Source organism: Rhinolophus sinicus, linkage group LG01, assembly GCF_036562045.2.
Source record: "Rhinolophus sinicus isolate RSC01 linkage group LG01, ASM3656204v1, whole genome shotgun sequence".
Taxonomy (NCBI): Eukaryota; Metazoa; Chordata; class Mammalia; order Chiroptera; family Rhinolophidae; genus Rhinolophus; species Rhinolophus sinicus.
Genome location: NC_133751.1, coordinates 108,852,767 through 108,867,151, shown reverse-complemented (window position 1 = coordinate 108,867,151; position 14,385 = coordinate 108,852,767). Strand labels below are relative to the sequence as shown.

General features: G+C 36.0%; 1 protein-coding gene across 1 annotated transcript in view; it reads left to right on the top strand.

Moving 5' to 3' along the window:
- CFAP92 (cilia and flagella associated protein 92 (putative)) overlaps nucleotides 1-14,385 on the top strand; it is a 135,937-nt gene that overhangs the window by 113,673 nt on the left and 7,879 nt on the right. Inside the window, exon 12 of the mRNA XM_074334299.1 lies at nucleotides 142-439. Within this exon, the coding sequence (XP_074190400.1) occupies nucleotides 142-439 (298 nt within the window). The remainder of the gene's footprint in view (nucleotides 1-141; nucleotides 440-14,385) is intronic.

The following is a 14,385-nucleotide window of genomic DNA, read 5'->3' as shown; positions in this document are numbered from 1 at the left end:
CTGGAATCTAAGTTCCTCATGGACAAGCTCTGTGACCTGGGATGAGCGAATCAACCTGAGTTTTTATTTTCCCTTGTAAAATGGGGATGACCTATCTTGCAAGGTAGGTGAGGCTGAGGAGAGTGGCCCTTTGTTTTCCAGGATCTACTGCATCTGCCATCACAGCATCAAGCTCAGGGAGGTGATCACAAGAGATCTGCTGCCTTCCTCCACCATGATCAAAGACCTGAGCCAAGAGTTTGGGTTGCCCATTTCACAAGAAGAACTCACAGACAGAAAATTTTCGGCCACGTCACCTCTTTCTGCCCCCAATCTTGAGGACTTCCGAGGTCGGAATCCCACCCTCACTTATGAAATCCTTGCCCACCAAGAGAAGTATCTGCAGTGGCAGGACACTGTGATGCTGAAGAACAAGGGCCAGAAGCACAGTCTGATCCAGGTGGGCATTCTCTCCTCTCCAGGAGCAGAGGTTCCAGGCTTTTGCCCCACCTGGGCTTTGCAGTCACCTGCTGGGAGATATCAGGCAGATGGCCAGTTTCTGAGCAGGGCATCTCCCCTAGCCTGTATCTCTCCTGCCCTGGGATCGTAGGCAGGTGGGTACGTAGTGCTGGATGCAGGGCAGAACCATTTCAGAAGTTCTCACTCCATATCCTGGCATACCCTGTACTTCCTGAAAGGTGAAAAGGAATGTTCCTAGGTGTATTACTTTTACCCTGGCCCCAGCATTCATATTTGAGGAAGAACTATCGTGTGTGTGTGTGTGTGTGTGTCCATAATATCTTGCTTAAGTGGCATCAGGCATGGGTGTTGTGAAATGTCCAAGCAACACAGGACATAACTACTAAATCAGTATGAGAAAATGTAAGAGGAAGAGAGTAGGAAACTGAGAAGCTGGTGAGGTAACCAATGAAGAGACTGTGTTTTTCTATTAGTTTTCAGTTTTTTAAGAGAACCACTTCTTGGATTTATCAATCTGCTTTTTCTGTTTTTCTAATTCATTAACTTCAGCTTTTAATTTTTATGACATTTAAAAACACATTTTCTCCTTTTTTCTAGCTTCTTAAGTTGAATTTCATTCATTTTCATTCTTTCTTGCTTAGTAAGAAAGGCTATGCATTTTCCTCTGTATATATCCTCGGCCATATTCTGTAAAGTGTCATATGTATTGTATGTTCTGGTTGTTATTTGCCTTAAGTTTCTTTTAAATTACAAAGCAAGACCTAGGTTCATGCCTATAAAAGTTTCAAGTAGTATTGGGGGTATTAGCAGTCTTTCCTTACCCCTTTATCCCACCTTCCCAATGCACTTACATATGTGCACACAAAAGTACATGAATATATCATATTAATTTATGGAATATGCAGGTTTATTCATGTCATTTAACAAGGGGTCTTGAATATCTTACAATAATATAGCTGTACATAATTTTATAAAACATTTGCATAATTTATTGAATATCCCCCTTTCTCCTATATTTTGTTGAAATCACTTGGAAGTATTGTTCCAGATTTTCAGAAAATTATGTTTCTATTGTCTCATGTATTGCTACTTTAAAATGGCTTTAAATATCTTGTCCAAAATTAATCATTGAAATCCACCTTTAATTTTTTTCTATTTTTACACTAAGATGTAATTAACATACTATAAATCCAATCATTGTAAGTGTATATAAATTAACAGTTTTAAAGTAAATTTACAGAATTTTGCAACCATCACAATCCAGTTTTAGAACATTTCCATTCCCACAAAAATTTTCCTTATGCCTATTTACTGTCAATTTGCTCCCACTTCCAGCCCCAAGTAACCACTGATTGCGTTTTGTTTGTACAGATTTGCCTTTTTGAACATTTCATGTAAAATGAAATTATACAATATGTGACTATGGTGTCTGGCTTCTTTCACTGAGCATAATGTTTCTGAGCTTCATCCGTGTTGCAGAATGTATCAGTAGTTTTTTGTTTCTGTTTTTTAATTGCTGAATAGTGCAGATGTTCCTTGACTTATGATGGGGTTACATCCCAATAAACCCATCATAAATTGAAAATATAAGTTGAAATGCATTTAAAACACCTAACCTACCAAACTTAGCCTAGCCTACCTTAAATGTGCTTAGAAGACAATATCCAAAACAAGCTGGCAACACAATACACTGTAGAGTATCTGTTGCTTACCCCTGTGATCGTGTAGGGTGGCCAGGAGCTGTGGCTCACTGCCGCTGCCCAGCATCAGGAGAGTATTATACTGCCTATTGCTAGGCCAGAAAAAGATCAACGTGTATCACTTTCACACCATTGTAAAGTCAAGAAATCATAAGTCGAAACATTGTAAGTCAAAGACCATCTGTATTCCATTGATTGAAGGTACCCACTTTGTATATTCATTCACCACTTAGTGGAATTTGTATTGTTTCTGGTTTGTAGCTATTATGAATATTACTGCTAAAAACATTTGCATACAGATCATTGTATAAAAATGTGTTTTCACTTCTCTTGGGTAGAAACCCAGAAGTAGAATTGGGAGTCATGGTAAATTTATGTTTAATATTTCTTTTTAAATTGTCAAGCAGTTTTACAATGTATTGTACCATTTACACCACCACCAGCAGCAGCAATGCATAAGGATTCCAGTTTCTCCACATCCTCACAAACGTTTGTTATTGTCAGTCTTTTTGAATACAGTGATTCCAGTGTGTGTGTGTAATCATATCCCATTGTGGTTTTAATTTGTATTTTATAATCACTAATGATGTTGGATATCTTTTAATGTGCTTATTAGCAATTTATACATCATTGGTGGAATATCTGTTCATATATTTTACCTTTTTTAACAAATCAGTTTGTCTTCTTATTGTTAGATTTGTAAGAGTTCTTTATAGATTCTGGATATAATTGCTGAATCAGAAATATGATTTTCAAATATTTTTCTCTGTATCTATATGGTTTGCCTTTTTATTTTCTTAATGGTGTAAAGCAAAACTTGACGTGTGAAAGTTTTTAATTTTGATAAATTCCAATTTATCAATTTTTTATTTTTATTGATCATGCTTTTGGGGTCATAGCTAAGAACTCTGCTTAACTCAAGGTCACAAAGATTTTCTTCTATGCCTTTTTCTAAATTTATAGTTTTAGCTTATTTTGGCCAAATATTTTTGTGTATTATGTATGGTAGGGTGTCTAAATTCATCTCTTTGCATGTGTATATCTTATTGTTACAGCACCATTTTTCAAAAAGACTAGCTATTCCCCCATTGAATAGCCATGGCTATTGTCAAGAATCAGTTGACCATAAATTCAAGAGTTTATTTCTGGGCTTTGTTATATTCCATTAACTTATATGCCTGTCCTAATGCCATCTGTATATTGTCTTGATTACTGTAGCTTTATAGACAGTTTTGGAGTTACATTGTATAAGTCATTTATGTTCTTTTTCAAAATTATTATGATCCTTTGCATTTTCAGATAAATTTTAGGATCAGAATGCCAGTTTCTACCAAAAAAAAAAAAAAAAAAGCCTGTGGGATTTTCATGAGGATTACTGAATCTATAGATCAATTTGGGAGAGGACTGCCATCTTAATTTTGAAGCTGCTAATTCATTAACACTTAATGTCTCTGCTTTTACTTAGGTCTTCTTTAATTTTCCTCAGTAATTTCTGTAGCTGTTGTGTACAAGTCTTACACTTTGTGAAATTAATAAATTATGAACTGAGTTATTTTCTTTAATTTTTGAATTGCTTGTTGCCACAATATAGAAATACGATTGAGTTTTGTATATTGACTTCGTATCCTGAAACCTTTTGCAATTGGATCATGGCATCCATGGATAAATATCATTTTACTTCCTCCGTTCCAATCTGGATACCCTTCCTCGCTTCCTTCCTTCCTGTATTAGTCTTCTCAGATTGCCATACAAAATACCACAAGTTGGGTGGCTTACCCATCAGAAATTATTTTTTCTTATGGTTCTGGAGGATGGGAAATCCAAGATCAATGTGCTAGTGAAGTGAATTTCATTCTGAGGCCTCTTAGCTTATAGACGGCTGTGTTCAATTGACCTCTTCTTTGTGGGCAGGTGTGGGGAGAAAGTGAGCTCTCTGGAAGCTAATGTAAGGGCATTGATCCTACTGGATCAGGACCCCACTCTTATGACCTCATTTAACCTTAATTACTTCCTTACTCTACATACAGCCACACTGGGGGTTAGGGATTCAACATATGATTTGTGTGTGGAGGGGAGAGGGGGACACAAACGGTCAATCCATTACTCTTCACTGCTCTCCCCCACTTTTTATTGCCTAGAACTTGTAGTATAAATTACAGTGTGGAATAGGTGTGGTGAGAGCAGGCATGCTTGCCTTATTTCTGACCTTGAGGGGAAAGCATTCAGTCCTTTACCATTAAGTTGGATATTAAGTGCAGGTTTTGGATGCAGTTTATCAGGTCAAGGAAGTTCCCTTATAGTCTTAGTGTGTTGAGAGCTTTTATCATAAATAAATATTGGATTTTTGTCAAATGCTTTTTTTAAAAAAGATTTTATTGGGGGAGGGGAACAGGCCTTTATTGGAGAACAGTGTGTACTTCCAGGCCTTTTTTCCAAGTCAAGTTGTTATCCTTTCAGCTTAGTTGTGGAGGGCGCAGCTCATCTTCAGGTCCAGTTCCCGTTTCTAGTTGCAGGGGGCGCAGCCCACCATCCCTTGCGGGAGTCAAACCCACAACCTTGTGGTTGAGAGGACGCATTCCAACCAACTGAGCCATCCAGAGCTCAGTGGCAGTTCAGCTCAAGGTGCCGTGTTCAATCTTAGTTGCAGGGGGCAGAGCCCACCATCCCTTGTGGGACTTGAGGAATTGAACTGGCAGCCTTGTGGTTGAGAGCCCACTGGCCCATGTGGGAATCGAACCGGCAGCCTTCAGAGTTAGGAGCATGGAACTCTAACCGCCTAAGCCACCGGGCCGGCCCCTTTCAAATGCTTTTTTCCCCTGCATACATATATTGAGGTGGTTCTTGTCCTTTATTAACATGGTGTATTACGTTATTTGATGTTTAGATGTTAAAACCTTGCATTCCTGGAATACATCTCACTTGGTCATGGTATATAATTATTTATCTATGTGCGGCTGAATTTGGTTTGCTAATATTTGGTATTTTTCTTGGGATATCTTTGTCTGACTTTGGTATCAGGGTAATATTGCCCCAGGAAGTGTTTCTTCCTCTTCTATTTTCTGGAAATTTGTGAAATGTTAGTATTCATTTTCTCAATATTTGGTTGAACCAAGCATCTAAGCCTGAGCTTTCTTGGTGGGGAAATTTTAAATGGCTAATTTTATCTCTGTACTTGTTATAAGTCTATTCAGATATCTATTTCTTAAAACCGATTTGGTAATCTGTGTCTTTCTAGGAATTTGTCCATCTAAGTTATATAGTTTATTGGCATATCATTATTCATAGTCTTCTCTTGTAATCCTTTTAATTTCTGTGAAATCAGTAGAATATCTCCTCTGTCATTCCTGATTTTACAAATTTGTATCAAGTCTCTTTTTTTTTCTTGATGAGTCTAGCTAACATTTGTCGGTGTTGGTCGTCTTTTCAAATAATCAGTTTTGGAATTCATTTTCTCTGTTTTTCTATTTTCTATTTCATTTATTTCCACTCTAAACTATAATTTTCTTCTGCTTATTTTGGATTCAATTTGTGCCTCTAGTTTCTGAAGGAATAAAGTGGAGGTTTTGACTTGAGATCTTTTTTTCATATATCTATTTACAGCTACAAATTTCCCCCTAAGCTCTGCTTTAGATGCATCCCATAAACTTCATATGTTATATTTTAGTTTTCATTCACCACAAAATATTTTATAATTTCCACTGTGGTTTTTAGAAGTGTGTTGTTTTGTATACACATATTTGGAGCCATCTCAAATGTCTTTTTGTTAATTTTTTAATTTAATTTTGTTGTGACTGGAGAACATACTTCATATGATTTCTATCCTATGAAATTTATTGCAATTTGTTTTATGGCCTGGTATATGCTCCATCCTGAGGTTTGAAAGGAATATGTATTTTTCTGACATTGGGAGGAGTGTTATATAAATGGAGGGTCAAGTTGGTTAATACTGTTCAAGTCTTCTGTCATGACTGATTTTCTTTCCAGTTGTCCTATCAATTGAAAATGAGGTATTGAAGTCTCTGTACATTAATGGTTGAATTGTCTGTTTCTCCTTTCAATTCTGTCAATTTTGCTTATTGTATTTTGGTGCCTTGTTAAGTATTTTGTGCTTATAATTGTTATGTCTTCCTGATGAATTGACCCTTTAAACATTATGAAATATCCCTCTTTGTTTCTACTAACATTTCTCATCTTAAAGACCATTTTGTCATTTGATAATGTACGCACCCAGCTGCCTCCTGGATTGTGTACATGTGTTTTTTTTCCACCCTTTGATTTTCAAATTATTTGTGCCTTTGCATCTAAAATGTGTCTTCTAGCATATAGTTGGATCTTGTCTTTTTTTTTAATCAGTCTGACAATCTGTGCCGTTGTCAATTTATGTATAATTTTGATAGGGTTAGATTTATGTCTTCTGTTTTCTATTTTTTCTGTATATCTCATGTTGATTTTGTTCCTGTTTCTCCTTTACTGCCTCCTTTTGTGTTGAGTAGATATTTTCAGTGTACCATTTTAATTCCTTTGTTTACCTTTAAAATTACCTTTGTTTACCTTTAAAATTCCTTAAATTTACCGTTAACAATTATTTCTTAATTGTTTCTCTAGAATTCTTCTGTAATATGCATCTTATTTTTATCACAGTCTACTTCAGATTATTACTAACTTTAGTTGGGTAAAATGTAGAAAATGTTTTACAATATTGTTCCATTTTCTCCCCCTCCTATATGCTATTAATGTCCTCTTATATCTATATATACATATATGTGCAATAAACCCCAAAATATACTGTTATAATTATTTTATGTAATCATGTCTTTTAAATTAAAAGTTAAGAGAAGAAAGGAAAAATGTATTTATATAATCTTTTCTATTTACCCACATATTTTTCTTTTCCAGTGATATTTCTTTAGGAGATTCTAGTTATCAATTGGTGTTATTTCTTCTCAGCTCTAAGGACCTCCTTTAGTATAACTGTTAAGGCAGGTCACTACCAACAAATTCTGTCTTTAACTGAGAGTATCTTTATTTTACATTCATTTTTGAAAGATACTTTTTGCTGGATATAGAATTCTTGGTATTCACCAACAATTTTTTTTTCAGCACTTTGAAAATATAATTATACTGTATTCTGGTCTCTGTTGTTTCTGATATTTAGCCATTAATCATATTGTTGTTCCCTGTACATAAGTTATTGTTTTCTTACTGTTTCCAAGATTTTCTTACTGTCTTTTCTTTCAACTGTTTGATTCTAATATGTCCAAGTGGGGATCTTCTATATTTCTTCCACTTATGGCTCATTGAGATTCTCTAGATCGATAGATTAATGTTTCTGGTCTTTATTTCCTCAAATACCCTTTTCTGCTCCTTTCTCTCCGCCCGCCCACCTCTCCATCCCCACCCTCACCCCGCTTCTGAGACTTCCAGTATGTACATGTTGGTTTACTTAATAGTGTTTCACAGGTCTGGAGGCTCTATTAATTTTTTTTTAATTCTGTTTCTGTACTTCAGATTGGATAATCTCTATTGATCTATGTTCAAGTTCAGATTCTTTGCAGCTCGATTCTGCTGTTGTGTCCTTATAGTGAATTTTTCACTTCAGTTACTGCATTTTATAACTGCAGAATTTTCATTTAGCTCTTTTTGAAAATATTTTTTCATTCAGATTGTCTGTTTCTTGACTTGCTTAAATTTTTCAAGTTTTTGTTTCTTTTTTTTTAAAATAATAACTGCTTTGAAGTCTTTGTTAAGTCAACCAGCTGGACCCACTCGGTTTCCACTGACTGCTTTATTTTTTGAATAAGGTTTAAACTTTCCTATTGTTTTGCATGTCTCGTAATTTTTAAGGAGACATCTAAATATATTGCAACAACTCTGGATTATTTTGCCCACTGTGGTGCTGGTGGTGGTGGTTATTTAGTCATTTGCCTGCAGTTTACTACGTCTGCGGAACCTGTCTCCTCAAGGGTATATGATTGCTATTAACTGTATGGTGTATTTTTTTTAAGCCTGGCTTTGTTGGGGTCACCCCTGTGTCTGCTTCAGTCAGTGATCAGCCGATAATTGGTCAGATGCTGTGCTCAAACACCTTGAGCCAGAAAACTTCCAATATTTATCAGTGGGGCTGTGTATGGGCAGGGGAATGCATTCGAAGTGTGCTCTTTTACTTTCCACTGGGCCCTCTCACACCTCCTTTGCGTGAGCAGACAGGCAGTCAGGAAGGGATGTGTGAAGAGCTTATCAAGGTCCTCTGTGACTGTCTCATTTCCCGTGTCTTCCTGTTCAATCCTCATTAATTTGCCAGCATGTTGCTTGCTCCATGGAGGACTGCGACCTCAGGCTCAGAGCAGCTGGCCTTTTCTGTTTGTTTGCTGCTGACATTGCTGTTGCTACTTATAATTAACCATGCATATGGGGTTTTTAAAGACCCATTCCCAAGCCGGTGAGCTTCCTCTCAAGTGAGCAGAGCAGCTGCTGATTTTCATGAGTGACCCCACCCTAGAACAGCTGCTCTGATAGTACTGGATGGCAGGAATGACACTTACTCCTACTGTTCTTACCTGAGATTCAGTAGATTATGAATAAACACTTCTCTTTTGTATGCTTTTGGTCAATTTCCATTGGTTGTCTTTGACAATTTTTTCCAGTTTTATAATTGCTTTTGAGGAGAGGATTGAGCTCCTTGCTCCACCACACTAGAGTCTGCTGGCCAGCCAGCCACAAATTTTACTTATATCTGTGTTTGCTACTATTTGGGGGTTGTGTCTACTTTATCCTTGCTTTACTATTTTTCTCTTTCAGAAACTTTTTGTGGATAATAAACTTTCAGGGTGCCTGCAGTTCCAAGGTCGTCATTCTATCTTTGCATCTGAATAGCAAATGAGCTATTTTTAGGATTATATATTCAAATCCCTACCCGCGCACACACACACACACTCCACCGTCACAACACCAAATCTATTGCTTTCTAAAATCAAGACTTAGCAGATAAGACGGATGTCCTTCTGATTCTTTCTCCTTTTTGACTAAACTGTGACTCCTTCTAGAGTCTTTTAAACCTCTTTCTTAATCATTGGTATTCATATCGAGGTGTCCATGTGGGGACCTTTTTGTTTTCACTGAAACTTAAAGAGCCTTCCTCCCTGATTTTTTCCCTCTTAATTTGTACGTACGTGTTGACTTTATACACAGAGTTCTGCTCTAGCTTCCATATCACTAGTTTGATTTTCCTCTGTGACCACAGTTTTATAATTTTAAATTGTACTGGTCATGTTTTTACTTTCCAAAAATTATCATAAGTTCCTGTTTTAATGAATAATATAGTTTTGTTTTATTAATACTTTTATTAAACATACACATTAGAGCATACGTGGAAGTACTGGTAAAAATAAAAACCCGGGGCCGGCCCGGTGGCTCAGGCGGTTAGAGCTCCGTGCTCCTAACTCCGAAGGCTGCTGGTTCGATTCCCTCATGGGCCAGTGGGCTCTCAACCACAAGGTTGCCAGTTCAATTCATCGAGTCCCGCAAGGGATGGTGGGCTCCACCCCCTGCAACTAGCAACGGCAACTGGACCTGGAGCTGAGCTGCGCCCTCCACAACCAAGACTGAAAAGACAACTTGAAGCTGAACGGCACCCTCCACAACTAAGATTGAAAGGACAACAACTTGACTTGGAATAAAAAGTCCTGGAAATACACACTGTTCCCCAATAAAGTCCTGTTCCCCTTCCCCAATAAAATCTTTAAAAATAAATAAAAAATAAAACCCCAATATCTTACACCCACTATCCAGCTTAAGAAATCAAACATTTTCAATATTTTAATACTTTTATAGTACCCTTACCCTTCTCTTACCCTTTATCCCAGAAGTTACCACCATCCTGAATTTTATCTTTCACTTGCTTTTCTCTTAGTTTACTGCTTATGCATATATTCATAAACATTTTGTTTAGATTTGCATATCTTTGAATGTTATAAAATGGAATGATAGTGTATATAATTTTCTACAGTTTTAATTTTTCCTCAGTATTAATGAGATTTAACCATGTTTATGTGTCTAGGTGTAGGGATATACCACAGCTTACTGATGGGCATTTATATTGTTTGTTTTCCTCTTTAAACAATATAATTGCAAACATATTAACATATTTCCTAAAAATATATATGCCAGATATATACCTAGGATTAGAATTACTTAGTGGTACTTCCACTTGCCAGGATAATAGTTTATTTTCTAAAATGTTTATACAAATATATGCCTACCAACTGTGCATGATTTCCCATTATTCTACTTCCATGCATACATATTACAGTAAGACTTAGCTTTTCACTCTTAATGGTGTCTTTTAATAGATAAGTTATTTTAAATTTTGTAAATTTTCCATTTCTTCCGTTATGACTTAAATTTTTCTTTGTACTTCATTTAAGAAGTCTTTTTCTACCCCTAAGTCATAAAACTATTGTTTTCTTCTGAAAAATTAAAAATTTTGTTCATTAAAATAAATTTTAATCCATCAGGAATTTATTTTTTGTATGAGGGTAGGAATCTAATTTCATGTCTTCCATATGCTCAATGGTACCAGCAACTTTGCTTAAAAGCCCATCCCTTCCCCAGTGATCTATACTGCCAAACTTTCGTATCAAGTTGCCATTTATGCATGGGTCTGTTTATGGATGATTGGGATCTTTACTGAAATTGCATTTATGTATATATTATTCTCTTCAAAGAACCAATGTTAGCTGTTGTTTTGATTTCCATATTGTACATGTATCTTCTATTTCATTCATTTCGGCATATTCCTTCTTTTTATTTTCTTTAGATTTAATTTACTTTTCTTAACTTCTTCAGATTGATGATTAGATAATTGATTTTCAGGCATTCTTCATTTTATTATATTCATTTTGGCTATAAATTTCCTATGAACATTAAATGCATTCCCCAAGTTTTTATACACCATATTTTCAGGACTCAGTTAAAATATTTCTAATTTCCATTTTGATTTCTTCTTTGATACATGAGTCATTTAATAATATATTTAATTTCCAAATACTTTGGGATTATTTAGTTACCCCTATCTTTTTGTTATTGATTTCTACCTTAATTTCACTGTTATCAAAGAATGTATTCTGTATAATTTCTACCCTTTGTTGAGATTTGATTTGTGGTTCAGCATGTCAATTCTGGTAAATGTTCCAGTGTACTTTAAAAAAAACTGTATCCTGTAGTTGTTAATGTAGTGTTATATATATTTCAATTTTGTCAACTTTATTTTTTTTCAAGTCTTCTATATCCTTATCTTTAAATTCTGTTTCTTCTTTCAGTTACTACATGGAGTCTGTTAAAGTTTTCAATTATGATTATGGATTTGTTTCTCCTCTTTTGTATCTGTTTTCGCTTTATATATTTCAAGGCTATTTTATATATACACATATTTAGAACTGTTTTATGCTGTTAATTTGAATCTTTTGTAACTTTGATAGGTCCCTTTTATTATCTCTGGAAATATTTTTTTAGACGTATATGTTACAGTTAGTAAAATACATAAATCTTGAGTGTATATCTTCATTCATTTTTACATGTACACACACATGCACACACACACACACACACACACACCCTGTGAAACCATTACTCAGGTCAGGATGTAGAACAATTCTATCCTGCCAGAAAGTATCCTGCCCCTTCCCAGTTAACTACTATCCTGAATTCTATCACTATATGAGTTTTGCTTGATGTTAAACTTCATATAATGGAATCATACAATATGCATTCTTGCACTGGCATTTTTTAAATATGTATGTTATTACACATATATTTATTGCTGAGTTTTCCATTGTGTGTATGTTGCAATTACTTTATGTATTCTACTAATTTACATTTGTGGGTTTTTTTGTGGGTTTTTTTGGCAGGAGTGTTATTATGGTTAACATTTTTGTACAGCTCCTTTTTGTTTGAACTATATACTCATCCCTCTTGGGCATAGGCCTAATAGTAAAATTACTGGGCCATAAAGTAGGTATATGTTTAACTTTTAACTCCCACATTTCCAAAGTGGATGTACCATTTCATACTGCCACCAGCAGCAAATTTATGGGAGTTCCAGTTGTGCTACAACCTTGTAAACACTAGGATCGGTCAATCTTTATGTACTGGTATTATATTCTTGTTTTAATGTGCCTTTCACTAAATAATAATGTTGAGCACTTTTCACACATTATTTAGATATCCCCTTTTGTGAAGTGCTTCTTCAAATGTGTTTTCCCTCCATTTAAAAGAAATTTTTCCCCCTTTCTTCCGCTCCCCCACCCACTCCAGTTCAAGCTCAGTCTAGTTGTGTAGGGCACAGCTCCCTGGCCCATGCTGGTATTTTGTGCCTTGTGCTCCCCACCGGCTGAGGCAGTCGGTCGCTGGTTGTAGGTTGTCCACTCAGCAGCTCACGGCAGCTCTCACCGGCTGCCAGCCACTCACACTGGCCACCGGCCGGTTCATGGTAACCCATAGCAACACACAGCAGCTCACACCAACCTCCAGCTGCTCACCGCAGTCCAGCTCCAGGGAGAGCTGTTGTTCACAATCTTAGCTGTAGAGGGCGCAGCTCACTGCCCCGTGCGGAAATCAAACCGGTGACCTTGGTGTTAGGAGCCCAGCTTCCAACTACGTGAGCCACTGGGCCCGCCAAAAAAAGAAATTTAGTTGTACTTTTCTTAGTGTTTTTGTTTTGTTTTGTTTTAATGTGGATGAGTTGTCAGTTACATATATTACAAACATCTTTTCCCAATTTGACTTACCTTTTCATACGTGTATTTTTTTGAGAAGTGTTTAATGAGTTCTCATTCATCATTTTTCTCTGGCTAGATTTTTTTGGATATTTTTCCTGACAAAAGTGCTAGCCTGGCAGTTATTTTAACACTTTAAAGATATCAATCCATTGTCTTTCGACTTACATTGTTTCTTCCATTGTTGAAGTCAGCTGTCAGTCTCACTCCCGCTCTTTTGAAGATAATGTGACCTTTACAAAGGCGACCTCTGGTTGCCTTTACAATTTTTCTCCTTTTCTTTGGTTTTCAGCAGTTTTACTATGATCCTATGTGGGTGGGTTTTTTTTTGTTTTTGTTCTTTGTTTGTATTTATCTTTCTATGGGACTATAAAGCTTGTTGAATATGTGGCTTAATATAATTCAATTTTTAAAATTCTAGGCCACTATTTCTCTTCAGATATTACTTCTGTTCTATTCATATTCTCTCTTCCTCTCCTCCTGGGATCCTAATGACAAATAAGATATTTCCACTATGAGTATATCTTATATTGCTTATATATCTCATAAGTTTTATTTTCCATCTTTTGTACGTTTGTGCTTCAATCTGGATATTTTTAACCACTCTCTCTCTCTGACTCATTAATCTTTTCTTCTGTTGTATGTCCAGTCTATTAAACCCATCCAGTGAATTATAATTTTAATGATTGTTTTTTCAATTCTAAGATTACCATTTGATTTTTCTATAAATTCCAGGTATCTGGTTAAGTTCTCCGTCTTTTCACTTACTTATCTCATTAATCATAATTATCTCAATGTTCTTTCCTAATTTCACTATCTGGACTACCTTGGGTCTCTTTCTAAGTTGTCTGCCTTTTCTCTTTATTTTCATCATTTGGTCCTGTTTCCAGGCATGTCTGTTAATTTTTTTAAATTGAGATATAACTGACATATCAGTTTCAGGTAGACTAGGTATGATCACAAAATACAGTGAATGTGTAAATAAAAAAATTTATTACAGTAAAGGACACATTGCCATTAATCCCATTCAAAATACTCCCCCTCGCTTTGAACACACTTATCCCATTGTTCTTGCCACTTTCTGAAGCAGTTCTGGAAGTCCTCTTTCGTGAGTGTCTTTAGTTGCACTGTCATCGTTGCCTCAGTGTCCTGAATCGATTCAAAATGTTTACCTTTCATGGTCATTTTGACTTTAGGGAAGAGACAGAAGTCGCACGGTGTCAGATCCAGTGAACAAGGTGGATGAGGACACATTGTAATGTTTTTGGTTTTGTTTTTCAGTTTCAAGTGTACAAAACAATGTAATGTATTTATTTGACAGAAATTGCCGTACCGGAAGCGATGTCTGCTCACAAAATATGGTGAATGCTGCTGCTGAGTGCCATCTAATGGAAAGGCAGGGATCTTCCATACGGGAAGCAGCGCGTCGAACCTTAGTAACAGTGTGTGACAAG